The sequence below is a fragment of the Aristolochia californica genome, unplaced genomic scaffold (assembly GCF_029961685.1).
Source record: "Aristolochia californica isolate CCGP_79_NKW_82.1479 unplaced genomic scaffold, dmAriCali1.0.hap1 SCAF_4, whole genome shotgun sequence".
NCBI lineage: Eukaryota > Viridiplantae > Streptophyta > Magnoliopsida > Piperales > Aristolochiaceae > Aristolochia > Aristolochia californica.
In genome coordinates this window covers 2189552-2213678 of record NW_027182103.1, presented here as the reverse complement: position 1 = coordinate 2213678, position 24127 = coordinate 2189552, and the positions used below count along the sequence as shown (strand labels likewise).

At 37.1% G+C, this 24127-nt stretch overlaps 2 protein-coding genes across 5 annotated transcripts; both read right to left on the bottom strand.

Annotated features, from left to right (window-relative positions):
- Positions 1-35: 35 nt before the first annotated feature.
- On the bottom strand, positions 36-13973 carry LOC137963012 (uncharacterized). Its single transcript, XM_068810187.1, has 20 exons — positions 13601-13973; positions 13217-13303; positions 12566-12634; positions 12319-12451; positions 12171-12217; positions 8720-8806; positions 8328-8389; positions 7358-7400; positions 7172-7252; positions 6784-6900; positions 6372-6477; positions 5529-5592; positions 2698-2740; positions 1882-2136; positions 1639-1800; positions 1392-1502; positions 837-989; positions 638-724; positions 481-549; positions 36-374 (listed from the first exon to the last, which is right to left on the bottom strand). The coding sequence occupies exons 1-20, from the start codon at positions 13730-13732 to the stop codon at positions 261-263; spliced, it is 2022 nt and encodes a 673-aa protein (XP_068666288.1). The 5' UTR covers positions 13733-13973; the 3' UTR covers positions 36-260.
- A 701-nt stretch (positions 13974-14674) lies between these two features.
- On the bottom strand, positions 14675-24060 carry LOC137963011 (phospholipase A I-like). Of its 4 annotated transcripts, XM_068810184.1 has the most exons (19): positions 23936-24060; positions 23252-23796; positions 22555-22702; positions 22334-22412; positions 22064-22217; positions 21770-21979; positions 21361-21606; positions 21069-21231; positions 20272-20532; positions 19945-20066; positions 18683-18844; positions 18136-18316; positions 17899-18035; positions 17385-17523; positions 17070-17276; positions 16460-16934; positions 16147-16363; positions 15953-16042; positions 14675-15340 (listed from the first exon to the last, which is right to left on the bottom strand). In XM_068810184.1, the coding sequence occupies exons 2-19, from the start codon at positions 23750-23752 to the stop codon at positions 14888-14890; spliced, it is 3945 nt and encodes a 1314-aa protein (XP_068666285.1). In that variant the 5' UTR covers positions 23753-23796; positions 23936-24060; the 3' UTR covers positions 14675-14887. The 4 variants fall into 4 exon arrangements, with proteins under 4 accessions (XP_068666285.1, XP_068666284.1, XP_068666286.1 ...); XM_068810183.1 differs by having other exon boundaries at positions 23252-24060; XM_068810185.1 differs by lacking the exons at positions 23252-23796; positions 23936-24060 and having other exon boundaries at positions 22064-22228; positions 22555-22641.
- Positions 24061-24127: the final 67 nt, after the last annotated feature.

The following is a 24127-nucleotide window of genomic DNA, read 5'->3' as shown; positions in this document are numbered from 1 at the left end:
CATGACTGCGGCAACAATAGTGCAAAAGACATTAATGAGGATTATAGCTATTCACTGAAAGCTGTTCTAAAATATACAAAAGGAAACAAGACAAGACATGATTGCTAAAATTTCTCTACTCCCTAATAGGTACACTCATTCTCTTGTACTGTCTAAACACCGTTCATCTACACTCAGATACAGACATTAACGACATAAACAAACTGGATCATGACAGTCAAAATTGAACTTTTCTCTTTCTGGAGGTTGACATTAAACGGTTACCGTCGAGAAGGAATCTGTTTGTTTTTCTTATCACCTCTTTTTCTTCCACTACTACTGGTTTCTGCCCCTTCTTCCTCTTCAGCTTTCTGCTCTGCCTCTAATATAGCCAACTGCAAAGTTGTAGAAAAACATCAAGAAATAAGATCACAGTTCTTCAGCATATGGTATTCTAGCAGAATCAACAGTCTTATAAAATAATTTTTTTGTGCAAACTACCTCATCGAGGATTGGTTTGAGCTCCGTGAATCGAGACTCTGCCAGATCAAAACCATCTTTCCTTAATTCCTGCAGTGTTTTGCATCAATCAAAGACAGATCATTATAAAAGAAAAACAGTCTAAAGGAATCTCTTTCAGTTAACCAGGCAGCCAGACCTTTCCAGTATGTTGAGTGTGCTCGTGTGCAGCCATTTGCCAGTATAAAGTTGTCCGCTTATAGAAATCCCTCAGTGTCTCCCCAGGCTTAACAGTGATAATAAATATGTTGAGAGCAAAAACACCAATTATGTCAAAATAGACCTAGAAAATACATCAGACACAGCAACTGAATAGCACTTAGAAGGAGACAAACTACCATTGGGGTCCTCTGTGAGTCTGAAAGACCAAGATTTGCTCTGATCTGTTCTATTCGGGCCTTTTTCTCCTTCCTCCGCAGATTCTTGCCTTCACCCTTAATGATAGCAACCGCATCTCCCATTTCCAGGGTTTGTTTTCCCTCATCATCAACCTTTTTATCAATGCCCAAAGAATTTCAGAAACATAAAAAGGTACGCAGAGATTTTTTATTCTTTAGAATGATTGATTCTTGCCCAGTAGGTCTTAAGAACAGACATTTGCACAAGTCATTTACAAAAGGAACGGACCATGCACAATGAGATGTTGAATGAAATTAATAAAGACAAGATAAATCTCAAGAAGCCTATTTTTATAGATTGAATTAATACAGAAAAGTTATTATCTATAGAATGAAAAGCAACACAATGCATTGTGTGTAATTGCATAATAAGTTCACTAAAGAAATTGATCTTCACTTTACCATTCAAAAAGAATTTATGCATAAATTTGCCTGAGAAAGAGAATCAGAACCTAACATCAAGAGAAATGTATGACACAGAGAAAGTAAGATAACCTCATTTTCATCATCATCAGTTGACTCATCACTTTCACTTCCATTACTTCCTTCTTCATCTGAATCTTCTTCATCATCCTCAGAGGCATCTACCCATTTAGATTCAGATGCCTGGAGGTTCAGCATAACACAAAGCAATTAAAAATGTTCTAATGCTCTCATATATGATCAGTTCAAAAACTGCAAATGTTGAAACATGGAAAGTAACAAAAAGAAAAAAATTCTTGGTTTCAAGGATATAACAAACCGGTATGATGCACTTCCATTCGTCTAGTTTGCTGAGATTAAGCATGTACATATCATCAAGTGTAATTTCTTGATCTCTGATCTCCATCATGCCTCCATAAATATATAATGTATCTTTTGCCACGGTCATGCACGCATTGATACGACCACAAGGCTTCACAACCTGAAAATTCCAAAAAGCGTTCCACATATTCAAGGAGGATCTGGTGGATTATGGATCAATTAAAGAAAGTATTAAACTGACCTCCGGTTGATTGTCATTGAGATCAATCTCAAGATTGAGCTCCTCCAGTTTTGCATAAGAAGAATTGGTCAGCCCACCTTCATTTAGAGTAAGGTTTTTCTCGATGCACTGAGATACTTCTTGAGCACTAGGTTCCATACCAGGCGCTTCTTCACAGTTCACTGAGTTCTCATTAATGTCAAGGGCTTCTTCACTTTTTTCTTGGTCATATTGACTATTCTTATGCGATTGTTCTGACCTCTTACTCCTTTTTAACTACAAAGTGCCAGAGAACATTCAGATGAGTAAAAGCATATTGGTAACATTGGCAGCTATTCTACCAATAAAAACCGTTTTTACTAGTGTAACATATATCATACGAAAACCATTGATAAGCATGATAACTATTGTTAATTCAAGCAACTTTTTTTTGAGAAGAAACTAAAGAGAGAAATTTTTGTAGTAATTGTTTTTTTCTCGATTTTTTTTTTTGTCAATTTCCATATGATAGAATGGAACATATATCAGGAAAAAAGATGTACAAATCCCATTCCAAAAATAAAAATAAAAATATGCCACAAATCAAAGGACCCAAGGCACAAATATTAAGAGAATATATGGCTAGAAATCAAGAGAAATAGTTATAGAATTCTGACCCTCATTGATCAATTCAGTCTATTACAGTATAAAAGACGATAGAAACATGTTCCTTACATGATAATATTTGACGAAGTGAGAAAAACTTCATAAAAAATCATCATCACTGAGATTCTAAGCATTACATGGATTTTCCTTATTAAAGAAAATGTAGACATCAAAATTTATAAGGAAAAATACCTTATCTTTTGTTGATTTATCCTTTCTCAGCTCCAAGGGGTACCTGAAAATGTATGCTAATTAGCATTAACTAGTGTTAAGCAATAGTCCCGCTCCCCCGTTTGTATCTTAACAACTAGAATAAGATAATATGGACATATAAGATACCAAATGATATCACCATGAACATCACTTAACAATGACCAACAATGTGGGATATTGACAATTTTGAATTCCCCCCCCCCTTTTTTTTCAATGATGCTGAATTATATTAAAAGGCTCGGAAGAGCAAGATTAAGGAGGGGGGGAGGGGAACCGTCCCAAACAATGAGAGATTGCTGTGAGGTTCCAAATTTAGCTAATCTATCAGCCAAGGAGTTGGCTGACCTAGGAATGTGATTCCAAGTATAATAAATTATTGACACAATGTCAACAATACAAGCAATGATTGGCCATTGGCGCTAGGGGGAGCTTGAGCTGGAGCACCAACTGATCACAATTTTGAATTCCCTTAAGATGGTTATTCTTCACCACATGTGCATGTCCTCTTAAAACAAATCTTACGACATTCTTTCTATTGTGCTTAGATGATAATATATACTACTACCAGCTAGTGATCCGTTAATGAGATGGAAAAATCTCAAACACAAAAATAGACCTCACAACCTGCATAATGCCAATAAAAGCAACTAAGTAGATAAAGTATTAATTATTAATTGTATGTCCTTGAAATTTACAGGAAATTGTATTGGGAGAAGGTTTTTATATAAGCATAAAGCTCATATGACTGAAAGCTATATGAAGGCTAGAAGTCCAAGAGTTAAGCAAAATATGCTGGCTATTGAAAGTAATGTGCTCCCCTTCGTTAGATACACAGTCAAAATTAACCACATTGGGAACTTGTGAGCATATTATTTTAAAAGATCCAAAATTTGCTCAAAAGCAATAGCAAGGTGACAAGGCCAATCAAGTCATGTGATCGGAAGAAATGGAAAAGGTTATAGTAGTGAGTAGTCCTGATGGTCCCACACAATAACATCAACCCAATGTCCTCATGAGGGTAAGCTAAACCTCTATCTCCAGTGGAAGTTAGTGATAATATACCTGTTAAATTGGGTCCAAGGCCCTCTCCCAAAATGACTAACCAACTTAGGAAACCTCTTTCCCAACAAATAAACTCAAAATCTTTGTACTCACTAATCCATGTGGGACTATTCCTTAACACTCCCCCTCACGTGTAGACCCACTTTTGTGGCTCTTCAAGTGGATAATTTAGGAGTAGGCCGTTTAGATGTAGGCCCTTTTTGTGGCTCTGCAAGTGGATAATTTAGGTGTATGCCCTCTTTTGTGGCTCTACAAGTAAATAGTTTTTAGGTGTATACCCACATATGAGAACTTGACTCTGATACTATGTTAAATTGGGTCCAAAGCCCTATCCCAAAATGATTAGACAACTTAGGAAACCTCTTTCCCAACTAATAAACTCAAGATCTTTATACTCCTTAATCTATGTGGGATTATTCCTTAACAATACCCATATAGTTGATTGATAGTGTTGATGTTAGGGGATGGAGAGTTGTCAAAAAAGCAGAAAGAAATATTCGAAACACTTAATTGTATCAATTGCTGCATCAAGCTATCATGATTTGCAATATTAAAACTAGTCTTCCAGAGACAAGAAGCAAAACATAGGATGAAAAAGGCAAAGAATTCTCTTCCTCAATAATAACATAAATAATTACCACAAAGAATTTACCTAAACAAAATATATATATATATATATATATATATGGCCTCAGCCATAATCAACTAGTGGAAGGGACTCATAAGTTGAGACTCAAACAACCAGATAGGACCCCTATGGCAGTGGGGCCAAACCTTGAATCAGGATGCAGAAACAGCCACCTATTGCTCTACCGAATCTTTATCACAAAGAAAGATGACACTTTGAATCCAGCACCACCTAACAAACTGTATCTCCAAATAGTACCATCTGCAAAGCAAGTGCTGCTTTTGGATACCCAGGTGGAAGGACCAGTAAAAGGGTTCACACACTTAAAAGGAATGCTAAAATTAACATTTGTTTACAAAAATTAACGGTGCAAGAAAAATTTGCATCCACTCATTTCAGCAGTAACAGAAGTATGCCTGACACAAAATAATTTGCATTTGCATATATATATATATATCAACATCATAGGTGAGACTTTCTTCCAAAAATAAGAGCTTTGTGTTTAAAGGCAAGCATCCAATGGACAGGCATTGAAGACTTATCTTTAGTCTTAAAACCCAAAAGAAAATGACAAGGAAAGTAGGAAGACAAATATTTGGAAGCTCTTATTTCAAAGTGTGGTCCCACAAGTCAAATAATGAAGTCAAATCCAACTGGCAAGGAAATGGAATCAGGAAAGTATTCATAAAGTCGAGACTTGCAAGCATCAGCTCCATATACTTGTTACAATATGTCTATAGATGACTTTATGTCATCTGTTTCAGTACCAAGCAAACAACTTTGAAGCATGTAACACAAACTCAAGAAGATGCAGATATTAATAAAGCAACACTAACAACATCTGAGATCAAAGGTCCTTGACCTTAAACACTACAACTGTATAAATTCTTTTCCATAACAATGACAAGGGCAAATTCATTAAGATGGCTCCCAAACTAGCAAAAAGTACTAGGAAAAGATTATAAAATAAAACAAGAAGAAAAACATAAAAAAAGGAAACTACAAATAAAAAAACTGGTATAAATTATTATAGAATTGTATAATTTATAAAACTACACATTCGGATGTGAATAATTAGGAAGAGCTAATGGCATATTTAATGATAGGTGGTGGAACATACCATCGTCGGTTGTCCAACTGGTAACCATAAAGCTCATTCAAGAACAAGCTCATCAGTACATCTCCTATATACATAGGAAATGAATTCGGAGTGAGAGAAACAACTGATAAAGGATGAATTCATGATGATAGCTTGTTCAAAAAAACATGTCTCAGGGTGCTAATGAGAAAATTACATAAAAATTTGGAACAAATAAAAGCAACACAGAGAAATCAGAACATCAGATTCACCAGAGATACTAGCATCCTAAACCACAATGGCATACTGGCTACAGTTCCAAAAATAGCATTTAAATACCCCAACTCAGAAAGGTTGAATTATTCAAAAGAGAGAGAACAAGAAAGCATTGAAAATATGTGTAACAGTGTTCACATTCCCAAATTGCACGAGTCAAACCACCACTATATACATAATACACCATCCAAGTCTGCCAAATATCAGTTAACCAGATCCTAGCTGAGTTTTTCTTCTCCTTTTCTTTTTCTGCTTTGAATAGCCATGGTAACTGATAGATAAAAAGTAAACACCGCTTTAAGAACAGGAAACGTTACGAAAAGACAGAAAATATGTCCTCTGAAGCATATTACTAGACATGACCTTGACACATAAAGTCAAGTGTGGCAGTACCGAACCACCAACTGGAATAATAGAAAACTTATTGAGTAAAGCTAGAACCTTGAAATGGATATCATATACCACACAGTTTATTCAGACATGGTAAAATTTTAGAGCAAAAAAGTAGAGAACAATAATGAAAAAATGCCAGAAGAAAACCAGAAATATTTTTTCAAATTACACAATACATATCTTAGGCTCAACCTCATTATTTGAAAGGGCACAAACCTTCAACTTCCATATCCACAACACCACCAAAGAGTACAGCCCGTCTCTTATGCACACACATAGAAAAGCCAGCACGAGGTCCAGGAGGCATTCCAGATTTTTTAACCTGTTCATAAGATAAATTTACTGCTCTACTGTGAGGACAACATTATTGGCTTGTAAATCAAGTACATGCACATGAAAATAGGAAAGAGATAAAGATCTGAAAAAAAATGTCAGCATCTGACCATAAAATGAATGGTGGAACCATTGTCTTTTCTTTTCTTTTTTTTTTTTTGTTACTAGAACAACTTTTTCTTAACATTTCAACAAAGACATTGCAGCTCAGCCACAGAGAAAGACCATAGGCAATCAGGGAGATTACATTCTGAAAATGAATACAAAGACTTTACAAAGCCAAAATCAACTGAACCTTGTTCCATTCCCAAGTCCTTGGATCAAGGGACCACATATCAGAATGAACAATCCCTTTCTCCGAGCTATTTTTGTCCGCAAGAACTTCTTTGGAGTAGCCACCATACAAAAATATCTGCATGTAAACTGGATTCAGTAAAAAGCACGTATAGGATTTTCTTAAGAAGGATTAACATAGGTTCTCAACAAAAAACTCCTCATAAGTTCAAAAAAAAAAAAAAAAGGATTCTCAACAATATAAGTCAGTAATACAGAGTTAAGATACACTCGAGGAGAAAAAAAATCAATATACTCCAGATAAAGCTCCCTCTTTCTGTAAAATATAAAACAAATACAATTCAAAGGAAGAAAGCAGAAGAATGAAAAAAAAAAAGAAGCTCTCTCACCTCATCTTGAAAGACAAAAAGCTGGAAACCACTTCTGCCACATGGCCACATGGCTCCAGGCTTCGGTTTAATTTCTTGCCACTGATCAACAAATGCAGAACATCTATATAACAACAATATTGAAGACAACAATAGATGGGAACACAAACCAAATTAAATGACAGCACAGAAGTGAACGATTATCACCTTAAACAGATCCAGGTCAAAAACATGTAAATCGTTATAGTACCTGCATTAACAACAAAAAGAACCAATAATGTTTTGGAGGCAAACCCTTATAACAACAGAAGCCAAACCAAACAATGCAAGTAAATATTGTGATGATGCACCTAAATAAATAAGGTACAGTTGCCTCCATCACACGTATTTTGCACTTTACATTATCTATCCCACACCACATGACAGCTTCAGGAACAAACACTAAGATGGGAAGCAGCAAGGGGAACAACTAATCCAGTCTCTATAATTATATGCATCAATGTAACTCATAGGGAAGAAAAGAAAATTACTGGATGGGTGACAAGGGGAACAAATAATCTGTTCTTTATAATCTTATGCATAAAGAAAAAGAAATTTTATTATTATTACAGTGAGAAAAGGGATTCCATAAGAGAACTCCCAAGAGAGCAAAGACTCCAAAAAATACAAACAGAGCATAAAAGGAAAAGCAAGAAAACCCAAAAAAGAACTAGACAAAAGGAAGGAGGAGCACAACAAGGGGCAAGTTCTGACAACAAGGTGCTATTCAGGAACCCCTTCCCTATCTAATGTATCGGTCATGTTATTTTAACTGCTAGGGGTCTGCTGCCAAGGTAAATTCAGGTTTTTACATAGGCCTTCATTTACATCAAAATACATCAAGAAACGGCTAGGAGGGTATTTCCTCAACTAGCCAATTATGACAATTGCTGAATCCCCTTCCACAACTGGGGGGGCTGAGAATCTTCCCATGTAGAGTCAAAGGCCCCGGAGTACTCAACTCTAACACAGTCGCATCCCCTTGGCCAAAGGGAGCAAATTAAATAAGATGGATGGATTGCAAGAAATGAGCATATAGCATCCACTTCTCCAAAAGTGAAGCTTGAAGCTAAAGAAATTAAAATTGCACAATAAGATTAAAAAAAAACTTATTGACATTTGAGGGCCAGGAAACAACCTTACTTCTCTGAGAGTGTCATAAAAGCCTCCAAAAACAATTATTTTGTGTTTGTACAGAACCTGTTAGAAATGGAGAAGAGATAAGTAAATTGAGGAAAAACTAAACTAAAAACCATAAAGATTTGGCAGATGAAGTATTCAGATCACTTTTCTGGATAAACACATGTAAATATTAGCATTAATTGCTCTCCAAACTGTCATTGACTCAGTTTCTAAATTCTCACAAGACAATTTTTTTAACGTTAGATGTTTTTTATTGCTTGAACAAAACTTTTATAGAAAAGTTACATAAGAGGCCCTTAGCCAACAAGAGGAAAGCAGTCCCTCGCTACAAGAGATAAGGAAGACCGAATAACAGTTATCCCTACATAAGAAGTAGAATTAAAATACCATTCGGTGGCCTGAACGTGCAGTTGGGCATCCCTTCAAAAGCAACTGCTCCCACTGGTTTGATTTCAAATCTAACATCCAAAAGTCCTGCATCAATAAACAAAAATAAATTACTGAAATAAAACATGAAAATAATGGCAAAGCCATTATCAACTAGAAAATCACACAACAAAATTTGCTATCATAGGTTATAGAACATAAGAGATAAATTATACATATGATATTACAGCAAATGATGTACAAGCATCAGGGTTCTAAGAAACACTACACTTCAACAAGAAAACATAGTCAGTCAAAGAGAAAAAATCAATGGATCATCCCACCCAAAGAAAAGACCTGTTGCTTCAGCAGGACACTTGGCTAACCCCAGCATACAGAACAAAAAGTAAAAGTAAATATAAATGGGCTGAAAATTGATAGCAGTATATCTTTGACATGCATGCAAAATCACCAAAGAAGTGTATGAACTGTTTTTTTCCAATGAACATGCTTTGAATTCAATGAAAATTGGCAGATGTTAACAAAATTGGCCATCTTTACAAGCAAAAAAAAAAAAAAACAAATCTTCACAAAAAACAAATGAGGAAAACACAAACAAACAGCATTGCTTACTGATGTAACCAGATGTTCAACATGTCCTCTACATAAGGTTCACTCTAGGACAAAAATTTTCAGAGGAGAACTACTTCCCTTGATTCATACTTCAAAGAACAGGATAAATTTAAAGGACTTGCATATTGTAGTCATCAATCAATATTAATTTGCTCTAACAGATGTCACTGGCAGTGAAGTTTCACTATACATCTTCTTCTTTCCAAATCAGTAAAGGTTTAAAAAACTTTAGCAGGATCAACAACCATTATCTCGTGCATTTTAAAGCTGAATATCAACTAAAGTATATATTTGATCCTGATCTTAGTGGCATATGTGCCTCCTGTCTGAGATGATATATCAGAGTCAGATACACACTGCATTGGGGTCAGCAACATTTCCAAGAACCTACTTGCCGGTGCACAGTCTTAACTAAACCTCTCTATGTTATCTTCCACAGGCGCTATCCCTAAGTCATCTCCAATGCACTCACAATATTCGTTCCTAGTCTTGACATACATCAATTCCAACATTTTAAATTTTTTCACCTTCATCTATTGTAAAAAAAATGTTCCTTAGCTGCCCAATTCAAAAGGATGGCAAATCTATCAGCAGTCATGTAAATTTTTGCCCCCACTTGTCTCCAAATGCACATATCGCATAACTTTAAATGCCACTCTCCAATTCATCCAACACATTTTTTCTCTTTCAAATCTTCCTCAGTCCCCTTCCCTTTGTAGGGATGAGACTTGGTAAATGAAATTCTCTTCAGGTTGTAACGTGTCCCTAAATCAACAATGGAGTTCAATCTCTTAGATTTGTCCGTAAAGGGTGCAGTTCATACACAGCCTTAGGTTTGCTAATTTTGAAATATTGGAAATTCAATGCCTGCCCCATACTTTCGGCTGCCTATACAAGCCATCTTCAGATTCATCAATTAATGTTTTTAACCCGAGATTCAACTCCAAGACTAGCAACCCGGACAATATAGTTTCTCAGGCAGTGGGCCTTATCTCGAGTTGGCTACATTCTAGGAAAGAGTTTGCTTCTCTATCGGGTGTTTTCCTTCGAGAAAATTGGAGTTTGATTGCGCACATGGCGGGCCCCTGTAGGAATCTGGTTATGGCCACTTGGGATCCTCCCCCTTATGACTACACCAAACTCAATTTTGATGGCAGTGCTTTAGGCTGTCCTGGGCCTGCTAGAGCTGGTGGTATTTTCAGAAACAGCAGTGGAGACCCTATTCTATCCTATACAGGGCCAATGGGTATTGCTGATTCAAATACTACTGAAGTGAGTGCTCTTCTATTCGGCCTCCAAATCTTTAAAGAGCAACTTCATGGCAAGCTGATTATCGAAGGCTACTCAAAGACTGACATCAACTGGTATTTGCTCCCCTCCTTGGCGCCACTGGCCAATCACTTATTGTATTGCTGAAATTGTGTCATTCATTCATTGTAATTGGAACCTCGTTCCTAGATCAGCCAATTCTTTGGCTGATAAATTGGCAAAATTCGGAACCTCCCAGCAATCTCTCATTGTTTGGGAAGGTTTACCCTCTTGTAATCTACTCGTTTGAGCTCTCATAATAAAATTCAGCATCATTTAAAAAAAACAAAACAAAATTTTTTTTTGCAAACGACATAGACCAAATTACCTTCACTTGAAAATGGTACAAAATTTATAGGCTTAAAGTTCATCCCTGGAGTGTGCACGTGGTAGCATGAAATGCACTTCATCCATACCCATTGTTCTCAGAATAGCCACAACATGCTCAGATAAATCTATTGATGATATGAATATATCCTATACAGGAGATAATGTTGCCAGTGTTGAAGAACTTTTTTTTTTAAGACAATGAAAAAAAATTCATTGATAAAGAGTAAAGGACCACAGTACATGAATGATTACAAAACTAAGATGAGAATCAAGGAGCAAAAGGGAGGGAGTTCCCAACAACAGGGTGTTGGTGGAGGCACCCTCTCTAGCAAAGGGAATTCAATCAGTACTAAGGTATACATGTCTCCAATCAGTACAAAGTTCATAAAAAATATCCTCTATCATGTCCGAAATCCGGAGGACACATCCATGCAAAATGACCGTTTTAGAGGCCCAACAGATAAACTTGGCAGATTCACCGTCCATAAGGAGGGGACAAGATCACTAGAAAACCCACAACCCTTAAAAAAGGGGCTTCAATTCCACATCTGTGGAGTCATAATGACTGAAAGGGACAGAGAAGACCAGGTGAATATGATCATCAGCGTCCCCGACAACACCAACACTACTAGCCAGCCCAGGATTGCCCCTCAAGCCCATGAAAGTTGAACTTCAACTACTGCCTTGCTAGGGGACACCAGTCAACCAAATGCAGGATATGATGCATAGAGAAAGAGACCACATATCTTCAATTATCCCTAATAACAAAACCTGAAGGCTGTTCAAATATTGAATTTTACTCACCCAATAGAGAATTATATGCCTCATTTTTATGATTGTGCCACCTAGGGAGTCAAATATTCTTCTATTTTCTCTTCTCAAACGTCCCAAAAAAGTGGCTGCCACAGATATTAACCACAACTAGTCCACTCGAAAGAACAAGAACTGCTCCAGGAGTCCGGGAAGAGATGGAGGAATGCAAATTTGAACTCCAAACTTGTGAAAAATTATAGCTCTAAATGTGAGCCGTAAAGGACTGAGATTTTTTTTTTTTTTTTTGGGAAATTATTGTACTGGAAGTTACATCATGAACATTTGGATATTAAATATACTAACAAACAGACCAGAAGTGAGCATGCCATTCATTTCAATTAACCTACTAACCAAGTAAATTTGGGATACACACACCTAAATTGCTTACCTTGTAATGATGGAAGCGCTCTTGATTTGGAGAAGTAAACTCTCCACCTAACCAAGAACAGGTCAAACATAATTTTCATTTCAATTCTTTATCTAAAACTAATGAAGAGATGAGAAATGGAACCAAGAGTTCAGGGCAACCTCTTTACCAAAAATATATATGCGATCTTTCCAAGCAACAGCCTGGTGTGCACTACGGGGTGGAGGACTATTGGGGCTTGAGATCAATTTCCATTCACGTTTTTCTACATCATAGCGGTAGAGATCACCATACACATATGTCTGCACCAAAAAATCTTCACAATCAGAGAAAAACCTCATCCAGGTCTTTCAAAAAAGAGAGAAGTTGCGAACTTCTGTTATTTCAAATCCTCTTTGATAGATTAAAATACTTACCTTGCTACCATTGTAAAATTCACCCCCATAAAGAATCAACTCTGTCTCTTTCAAAGGATTAATATTCAGCTGAACAAAACAAATCTTCAGTGACAATCTTCCCAAATTGTTTGCTTATGTTGTGGAAAGATTAAGGTCCAACAAAAAGAAAAAAATGCGATCATGTTCAATGAAAATAAATAGTTCTGGTATAAACATGGTTTTAACTTTATCTCAGTGGTAACACATTCACGCACCACCACTAATAAAGGAAAATGATAAGAAAATAGTAGAAATCAAAAATAAAAAAATCCTGCAAATATGAATCATGCAAATACAGATAACGTCATGCCAAAACTTATACTTTACTGAAAGGAATACAAAGACGTAGTATCATGACAAATGCAAGCAAAAAATGACAAAGTAAGATTTTGTTACTGTCCTGGAGTTACTATCTCAATGAGAAACTAGATGATAGATGGAAGGTGTCAACAGTCGGGCAACTGAACCATTATCTCACAGTCAAGGTAGGGGCAATGGGTACCTACTGGTGGTTAGTTCAACTCATTCCAAGGAAGAAAACAAAAAACAAAAATAATTTTAATCTCCTCTAAACAGCAGTTAAAATGGAAAATCATTATGAAGATGAAGCAGACAATTTGATTTGCATACCGAACAATTGGACCGCGGAGTTGGGGCGGGGACATTTTCCTCCGCGTGAACTTCCTTCTTTTTAGCTTCTTCTTTCTGTATACTCAACTGAAGAAAAGAAAAAAAACAAAAAAAGGATTTCAGAACCCTACCTTCACGATCACTGAAATTACCCTTTTTTCCTCGTTGATCAGAACTTTATAAAGCAACATAAAATAGTCTAAAATCACTAATTAAGAAATAAGTAAAGCATAAACTATGACACGAAAACATGAAAGCCACAGCTCATAAGGCATTCAACTCAAACACAAGCATGAGCAATGCCTAAAGACAAGTATTTCAATTGAAAAAAAAAAAAAAAAACACAAAAAGTTTCTGCTTTCTCGGGAAATTGAAGTTGAGTACCAAAATGGCATCAATGTCATCTTCCTGAGAGACTTTTTGGCTTTCCCTACGAGCTCTCTTCTCCTCCGATTTCGCCGTTTTCCTCTCGGTTTTCTCCTTACCCTTCCCGGGCTTCTTATTTTTCTTTCCCATTCTCCCGCTCCGTCCGTTCAATAAAAGTGAAGACGACTGAAAGAGCTCGCTCCTTGTGCCTTCTTATTATTATATACTACAAAGAATCCACAACTCAACAAATCATACAAAGAGATGGTTTATGCAAAAAATTTTAATATTCATCCACATTAACGCAGATTGTTATTTTCTCTTCTCAGAACCGACCCGGTCACCTGAATCTGAATGGGTTAGGTCATGGTGGCATCAACCTAAACTCTCATTTTTGCTTAACCTAAAATTGGAATCAAACTTCAAACTTGAGCTCAGTTTAAATTGGAGACGAACATGCGAACTGGCTTAGCTATATGATACGTAATGTTCATATTTATGAGTATTAATCTATTCACCGGTTGGACAGTAAGAGCCGCAAAAGGGAAATCACTCGTTCTTAAAACCAGCATTCTCAAGACCAAAATCAAAGAGTAGCACAAAAAAAGGGAATTAAACACTCCTTTGGAAGATTATAAGTAGTAATATGATCATTGTAAAGTTAATTACGTTGCTGATAAATCTATTCACCGGTTGTAAGAACATACAATACCCTCTTCATTCTTAGCCTCCATCCTGTCCTGTAAATAATATGGCTCTCTGTATCAGAATGGTGCAAACCATGGTAGATACCTGGCTTACAATTGTTCTGGAAAAGATTACAAGCAGTGATAAGATCAAGTCAAACTTAGCAATTCACAAGAAGGATTCAAGAAAGAAATGTAGAAGCTCAGATTTCTTTCCTCTTCTTTGGACAGAAGGAGATATTGAGTGAGGTTTGTCCCTGAAGAACTCTGTATTTGATTTACGTCCTCACAAAATGCTTTTGCACCTGAACACCAATGAATTATTTCCAGACAACCAAACAGAACCAAGTCTGAATACCTGAAAAGCGTCGGTGAGGAGGCAAAGCAAGCCACTCTTACTCTTCAAAAGGCTATTCTTTAAAAAAAATAGTTGTTTCCAATGAGTTCACGTTATACAAATTTCCAAACTCACAATGATTAGCCCCTCTACATAGAAATTAGAAACCAAAACATACATTTCTATGCCTCAAAATTGGAATCTTATTCCCTCTTATTTTTTGCTCATTATTTAACAATATATTGTTATGTTTTTCATTTTTTCATAAGCAACTACCTTATTTCACATCCCCAGATTATGCGGAAGATGGCACGTATATCTTAGCTTTCGATTGGATGCAAGTGCGTTTCGGAGAGCAACATCTACCCTTGCACCTTCTCGAAACAACGAGTCATATAAATCACGGACAAATTGAGACAATTCTTCCTCTTCATCATCTCTCCAACCTGATGAACAGTCACCTTTCTCTGCATCACTGTCCTCCCAATCACTCACTGGGCTCACAGGTTCAGGTTCAGGTTCTTCATCATCTGCTTCTTCGTCTCCTATCTCAAATCTCCCATTGTCTAGACCACTAAAGTCAGACCCATGAAATAACGCCAATTGTGTGTCAGGTGGTTCCACAGAAGAAGCAACAACAGCTTTGGCGCCAGAATCTAGAAATGCTTTTACCAAACTTGGAGTAGGTCCACACTTCCCAGTGCAAATTATAATTCTGTCTCTCCAAGCTCCCACCTGGAAATCATATGAAGCAGAAGGGGCGTTAAAGACAGGAAATGTTGAAAGTAGACAGCTGCAGCCCCCCATAGGGCACCCGTAGTATCCTACTTTTCTACAAAGATATCCATGGAGAGCACACCGCTGCCCCTGCCACTGTGCTGAGGGAGGAGGAAGACTCGCCTTCCCCTCCTCTTCTGTCCATCAGAGGAGCCAGCAGAGGGGCCTTCTCTCCCCTCCACACCCAGGAGGAGAGAGGGGAAGAGGTGAGATCCCCCTCTCTTACCTTCTCAAAAGATAAAACCTTTTCATGATATAGATTCTTAAAAAGGGTAAAACAGTCAATATTTGTCCCACAACGAGTACAACGGAGACATAAAAAAAACAAAAAAACAAATGTACGGGAGTCAAGAGTAATGACTTTGAATTCAAGCAAAGAGAGTAATTAACCTAAAAAAAAGGTATGAAGAACATAAAAAGATATATCTTTACTCCTGAATATTTTATTAAAGAAAGGCAAATAATAGTAACAATAATAACATATAACTCTTTGAAAACAGACATAATAACTTTTCTAATATTTGAAATAAAAACTAAAAACAATGAAAGCACTACCAAGAGCGGACATACCATCCAACGGACATCCTCAGGTGTCAGGTGGATAGCAGGTACTGTCCTCCGAAACATGAATGCACCAATTTCTTGATCATCTTCCAAGACCTTCATAAAATATAAATATGAAATGTAAATGATAACTATTATTTTAAGTCTTACATTAAAATCCAAGGGAATATAGTAAGATAAATAAACCATAATAAACATACATGTGTTTGACGTCCTATGTAGCGATGGACAATACCCCCCACTTGAAAATGTGGATGGTATGCAACTAATTCTCCAACAGTTGACATCTTAGCTAAAATAGCTGCATCCTTTCTGCTGTGTCCTCTCATGGTTGAAGATAAGCTGAATTTTACACTCTGCAGAAATCTCTCTGCAAGATCCGCTGGCTCAGCAACTACAAATACATCATTCTGCCAACTGGGAGATAGGGCTGAAGTGTGTTATATAGAATTCAAACAATCACATGAGCAAAGCAATGTAGCTCGATTGATGGAAAGAAGCAAAAGTTACTACCTTAATATTGAACCAACTGAATCATTCTGAAGCGCCAAGTGAATTATGCCCACTTGGGGCAAACTCTGTAGTTTTTCATGCAATGAGCGAACAGGTATGGAGACTTGTCTCATCCCAGTTGGAGATTTTGGTGGAGAGACGGAAACCTTTCCAGTTTGGAAACCATCCAAGCTGAGAGGCGGCACTAGATCAATTCTGTTAATCCTCTGGGAGCCTACATCAGGACTGTAGAGAACTGGGCTTGAAGGGAAGCTCCCTGTGAACAATGGAGATGTGAAGGGAGTCTGGAATGATGCTACTCGCTTTGGGGGACCAGGTATCTTGTTCAACAGTGACAACTGGATACCATTATGAGCACAGAATGACTCAACAGATCTAGCGTGCTGAACTGTTTTGCCTGAGTCAGGGCTATATGAAGATTCTACCAGAAGCACCATGCGCCTCATACCAAGTGAAGGACTGTTCTCATCAAGAACTGCAACAGAAAAATATCAAAGAAAATTTAAGGAAACATGAACATAAGGAATAATGCGCAGGCATCCTTTGAGAGTGTGTGAAGGGGGGGTGGGGAGAGGAGGGAGGGAGAATAGTCTTCGAACTGACAACAAACCTGAATTTGAAGACTTTGTTCTAGTCAAATGTTGAGTAATTAGCTTGTCTGCCCATTTTTCCTCGTTAAGGTAAGGTGGAACTAGCTTCTCGCAGACGCCCTTAAAGGCCTCTGCATTATTTTGAATGTATTCCTGTGTTGCAGCTTCGAGCTTTTGCCATTCAGCAGGATCAGTCTCATCAAGTTCCATATCGCATCGCTCATCAACTAAACATGTGAGACATTATTCAAGAGTATTTTTATGAAGAATTATTGCATTAAAGTTTCAAAAAACAAAATCCAAACATAGGTTTATCCAACTGTATAAAGCATAACCTGGATTAAACCGAAAATAAGTTATTTCAGGAACCATTGGCAGCAATGTGCTCAGTGTTTCTTCTACTCGCTCTACTGAACACGCACTTTCAATTAACACTTGCCCCGTATCCATATAACGCCACCCTCCTTTTCGAATCTAAAATACAAACATGTATGGTAAATTAAACCCTTCAACTCCTATAGGCTACAGGGCCACCAGGGTAACTAGAAACATACAAAAACAAACAAAAAATTAAGCGATAATTAGAGCCAAAATAAATATGTTTCCAGTAATTTGACTTACAGAAACGAGATGGTGTTAAAAACACGTTTCCTGTAACTTCGTTCTCCCTTCTCCTTTTTTATAACATAACAGGGTCCTCCCACCGAATGATCGGTTATGTGAGAAGAGAAAAGGGGGCTTAAATTGCTCTAATGTTTTGTTACAAAGAGGTGCATACATATGGATATATTCCAAGTACAATATATCAATATTGAGATCATTCAGAAACAACAGAAAATCCTCAATTACCTTTGTCGGCACAGAGCCACATCCTATGGAAACTAGACAGTCAATACGTGTATCAGGCCATAGAAATTGTGCTTCCCTTATGGCAAAAATAGTGGGGTTATTGGCTAAAATAGCTCCATCCTGCCACCTATTGACATCTGAAGACACAATTATAGGTCTCAGAAAATACAAACATGAAAGTACACATGCCAAACAGCTGTGTGCAACAAGATTATAGGAGAGAGAGAAGAGACAGACCATCAGAGTAGTCATCGAGGTAATAAGGAGCAGCAGATGATGCTCTTATTGCCTGCCATATAGAATGTTTGCAGCTACCCATAGGTGCAACACGCTGCCAACCAGTCGCCGCCCCAACCCCACCAACTGCAGCGGGACTATCTTGTGTTCCAAGAGGAGTTTCTGCTGTGCCAGCAGGATACTGCAAAAATGACAGCAGCCATACAAAGATAAAGATAAACCTTCAAAGTTCAAATAAATTAGATATCATGCATAGACTGCACTGGCAATGCCACCAGTTTGTTCTTCAAATAAATTTGTAACAAGCAGCTTTAGATAACAAAAAATTTAAACCACATAAACTGACTTTGAACAGCTTACTATAGAAGCATATCAGTGCATACAGTTAGGAACTACAGAAGAATCAATGAAAGGACAGTGTGAGAAAAGCTTTATCACAGAATGAAAAAACAAGATCTAGATAAGCTTATTTTGCATAATTGCTATGAATGAAACAGAGAAAAACTACACATATAAATGTTCCAGATACAAAGGGGACAGGATGGACCTGATAGTTTCTGAACACAAAAGGTTGAGCTGGCATCACGCTGACCAAAGTAGAAACTACAAAAACTTTGGGTATGCTTTTGACTGCTGATTCTATTAAAAGGTCACCATCTTCATCAGCACACATTTCTTTGAGCAACCTCTCAAAATGTTCTGCACTGTGCTGCAAGACAATGCATGGTAAGGCATCCTGATCCCAGAAAGCAATGTGCACAATGAAAATGGCCATGCAGCAGACCATTGTGCAGCAAACCAACCAAACCCATCTCCAAAGCAATAGCAGCATGGAAGGAAATACCAGTAAACATGTGCAAATTTTACTGACAATAGAAAATAATATATTTAGTACACGTAATTATTAATTATTTGAATATAGTAGTAACAGCATTTGAATGTATCCATTAGTTATTGGCTTTTAGAAGTTAGGTTTTTCTTTTTTTTTCACAGATCTTTTAAGTTTCAACAAATTCCAAAGAACAACTTTGATTTTAAATTTTTTCATTAAGAATAATAATAAAAAATAAAAAAGCTTCTATTGTCAAACAAGGGCTTTCTTCAAGACTACCGTAACAGAGTTACAAGTGTTAGAAGGAAAATGAAATAATGTTAGTAGCCTTACTTTGGTATCTAAATTCAGAGCATAATGAACATCATGAGTTTGTTTAAAAAATTGTTCATCTAGTCAGGTATTAGATATCATAATTATTTTTCAAATATTATTTTTTCTCACTCAAGTTTCCCCCCACTATTGGCTGCTAGGTCAATCATTACAGGAACCATGCCTTCTGTTCAGATAACAATCATAAAACCTTAATGTGCTCTATTCTAGGTATAGACCAAGCTCATGTCTTTTTTTGGAGTTCTTTAAAAATTGAAGCCCTCACACAGGAAAACCCTGAAAGTTTATAGTAGCATCAGGACTTTATTCCTCATTCGCAGGATGAAGCTATACCTTTCAAAAGATTAACTGTAATTGTAGAGACATTCCACTGGCTTTTCTGCCACAAATAATATATACACACTCACAAACACATTTTTCTGAATAGTATAAAGATACTTAAAATTCTTTTGAAGCATAAAGATATTTTATGAAGCTTCATATTCATTTCGTAAAACAACCTAATTTCATTGGCTATCATTCTTTGTGTTGTTTTAATTTTCACGATTCTATTCTTAGCATTTATCAAACGACATAGTTGATTATTGCCCAAAAGATTCACCTCTTCTACACAATAAGACATATGAAGAGATAAGTTTACATACTTTAGATCCGTGGACAACAACTCTAAAGCTCTGGGATGAACTTTTGTAAATCTGATCGAGTTTCTCTCTCCATGTAGCAGCTTCATTATCCTTTGGAACAGGTTCCATAAACACGATCTTTCCTGGATTTCCACAACATGAAATGGCATACATAAATCCAACAGCCAAAACAGAAACAAAGATGAAATCATAAGTCATATTGCATAAGAAACAATGGCAGTATCTGGAGCCAAATGTAAACCAAGTATCCTAAACCTGAACAACATTTTAAAAATAAAAAATTGAGAGATGATTAATAGGAAATAACTGTAGAAATAATAAACATACCTAAATTCTTATATATCTCTTCGGAACAATCCAATGTCATTTGCTTGATACCCAGAGCAACAGCAAGCATACCGCCTGTAGATGTTCCGCATATAAGATCAAACATTTCGTGGATCTGCTTTCCAGTGCCTTGCTCAATCTGTTTTAGAATCTGGACAGTTGCCAGACCTTTCATACCACCTCCATCCATAGAAAGAATACGCAAGCCTTGCTTTCCAACCGACCTTCCTCTTATTGCTCGCCGGAGATTCTCATTCTCTCCTGGAACAAGAAAATATCCTTTTACAGTTATGATTATTTCAAAGTACATCAAAGTTGGAAATGCATGATATAAATCTTCTTGAAAGAGAAGGAAATTTTTATTTTATGTTTTATTTTATTTTATTGCAATGAGAGAGTAGCACTGAAACATTAACTACCAGGCTTCAATTACATTTTTTTGTTTCACAAAATAGGACAGTAGTAGAATAGAATTATTCAGAACAACAACCAAGTTGTCTCACACAGAAGGAAATTTTTATTTGTCATTTAGTGTTTGTAACTAAATTTTTTTTCTTTCCACTTTTCCTTTCCTGCATCTAATAACTCATACTCTCCTCACATGTTTTGGCCCAATTGAAAGAGTAATAGGAGCTGGGTTACCCAACAACATCTTGTTGTGGGGAACTCCTCTTTTATGTATGTCTTTCATGTATAATCTTCTTTTTTATGTTGTATTAATCCTCATAATCTATTATCTCCAACAGTAAAGTCTCAATCTGCAACTCCTGAGATGAAGTTATGTAGCATATACAGACCTAGAATAGCCAAGGCACGTGCTGCAGCTTTCTTCACGCGAGGTTCAGGTGCAACTGTCAAGCGAAGTAAAAGCTCACGTAAGCTTTCAGAAGTGACCAAAGTCCGGCGGTTCTCCAAACAGAAAGCCAAATTACCAACAGCAGAAAGGGCCAACTTTTGTACCTAGAACCAAAAAAAGTAGCCTTCAATAATTTATGATATGAAAACATACAAAAAATAATAATAATGATAATAATAATAATAATTTCAATAAAACAATGTGCAACAATGAGAATGCTTAAGCAAACTTACCTCTGGGTTCTTATGTGCACATAACATTTTCAATGATTTCAGGACATCTTTCGTCAACATCTTTTGAGCAACTAGATCAGATGCAAAGGCCAAATTGACCACCACTTGAAGCACAGATATGAGTTCTTCTGGTTCAACAGATCTCAAAACCGATTGAATGGGTTGCATAATGTCACATTTCATCAACTGCATCACAAGAGAGGCATCTGCTGCAAGAGAGGAAAGTGCTAAGCATGCTTGCTCAACCTGAAAATAATGAACCTCACTGTGGTAAATCTCGTCAGTCACACATGTTGAATGGACCAGATTCTTTGATTAGAAAAAACCGATGACTGTCTTTCATAACATGCTACTTTAAAAGACATTTGATATAGCAATGGTATGAATAAATTGGGAATTGCTTGCATACCACATGACGGTTTTCACTGCTTATCATACTGATGAGTTGTCGTACAGCATTCTCATCTTTACCAACTACAGCACGATTTCCCCCATCTTGCATGATTTTGGCCAACGCAGATGCAAGCAAAGGGTGATGACATGAGGAAAACCGAAAAATCAGAGAGAAGAAGGCACTTAATTTGTGTCTAGATGCTCCGAAGTACGAGATAATCTCTGTCTGCAATTAAAAAGAAAAATATGTTGTAATTGGTTATCCAAATTTATCAGACCAATAACACCATTATAGTCCATTATCAATTACCTCAATTCGAACATTCACAGATTTTAAGTTCTCATCAGCCTCAATTCTAATATTGGCCAGAGACAAGTGTCTGAGATTCTGTAAGGGCAAAATTTCTGGAATAAATTCAAGTGGGTTCCCAAAAAGCCTTAAAACACGTAACTCAGCCATAGCCCTGCCATTAAACTGGAGAACAACATTAGATGAAGCATAAAATCCGCAAACTTGAAGACAGACACCATAAAGTAAAACAAAAAGGTCATTCCACTAAATCACAGAAGATCTAATGACCTGAAATCCAAAAGGGGGCGGACCAGCTTGTTGTGCTCCAGAGATAACTCCACCAACTGAACACATTGCCTGAGCTCTACTGCTTATCAGTTTTGAGCACGAACAAAAAGAAAATGTGAGATATCAATCTTAATATTGAAGTAATTGCCACATGTGAATTTTGTTAAGACAATTAATCACCATTTAAACACCAAATTTCGTGAACATATACTTCAACTTACCAGGAACAGAAACAAGTATATTGTTGTCAACTCGCAGGACTTTTAAATTCTTCAGTTCACCAAGCTCTGGTGGCAAAACTGAAAGTCTATTGTTGTCCAGGTATAGCTTCTCCAGAAGAGGCAGCTGAGTTAACTCCACAGGCAACATCTGTTAAAAAGCTCAATGGGTTATGAAAATGCCAATGCAACTTATGTCATTGCGAGTACAAAAAGAAAATCTTGAACTAGACCCGTTTTTCCTAATAAAATCACAGTATTGAGAACGATATGATCTTTTTGACCAAACAAAATCTTGATATGATTGACGTCTGCGAAGATTACAAAAATATAAGATTAGTTGGGCTCCTCAACATCCCAACAACTGCATTTTTTTGAAACAATGGTTTCAACATTACAGGGACATAATAGTAATAGCAAATAATAATAATAATAATAATGACATTAATAACAACGATACTAATAATAACAATAATAATCATCTAGAAAGTTGATTTTCACAGTTTCCATTTCTTCTGCGATTTGCAAGTATTCATGGTCTTCTTTCTCTTAATTTATAAACCTGGCTTAAATTTCACTTCCGAACGTAGCTCGCGATGTTAATTAAAATAAAAGGAAAGGAAAGGAAAAAATAGGGAAAGAATGAAACACCAAAATCCAGAATATCGTGATCAATGTGAAGAGAAGAGAAAGGACTCACTAACAAACCACATCCACATAGGCTCAGCACTGTCACACTTTTCCAATGTTCCCCAATTCCCACAACTCCCTCACCAACACCAGAACCCGCCAGACATGACTTCAGCAGCCTCGTCAACACCCCCACCCCGTCGCTCTGTTGGCCAGACCCGATTGCTTTGGACATGGTAATCGCTCTCAATGGCTCCCTCCGATTCATCACTTTCATAGCCACCGAAACAACCTCCTGCTCCTCCTCCGCCCCATTTTCCGGACGCAATTCAAGAATAACAGTATCCTGCGGAGGAGGAAGAGCCACCATCAGCTTGGACTGGAGCCGGAGAGCGACCTGATCCTCATCATCAGCGGCCAACCAGTCGAGCTCGATCCGGAAACCCAATTCGCTGGAGGAATGCGGGGATCGATCGGCAGCCACGGCAAGGACATTCTCGTCATCGTCGCCGTAATTCAGAATGAGATGGAAGATTTCGGAGGCGCGTTTCCAGCCCAGCCCCCATGACATTGTTCTTCGGCCCCGAGAGGGGCGGCGATAAGGTTAATTAGGCTCTGCGAAACAATAAGGCGGGAGAGGAAACCACGGAGAAACGATGAATGAGATCAAAACGTCAATTGGTTCGGTGATTGAAACCGAAAGGAAATGGAAAAAAAAAAAAAAAAAGTGATTGGAAGTAGGAGAAAGTCCTACAATGACCGTCTTTAGATTTCTCAAACAACCCCGCAGCTCCTCTCCAAGATTTTCTCCTTGCTTAGAGGGCGAGAGGAGTTGCCAAGTTGGAAAACTCGAATTTCCTCTCGACTCCCATGACTGATATGTAGATTTACCAAACAATAATATTATTATTTTTATTTAACTTTAAAAAATATTAATAATTATGTA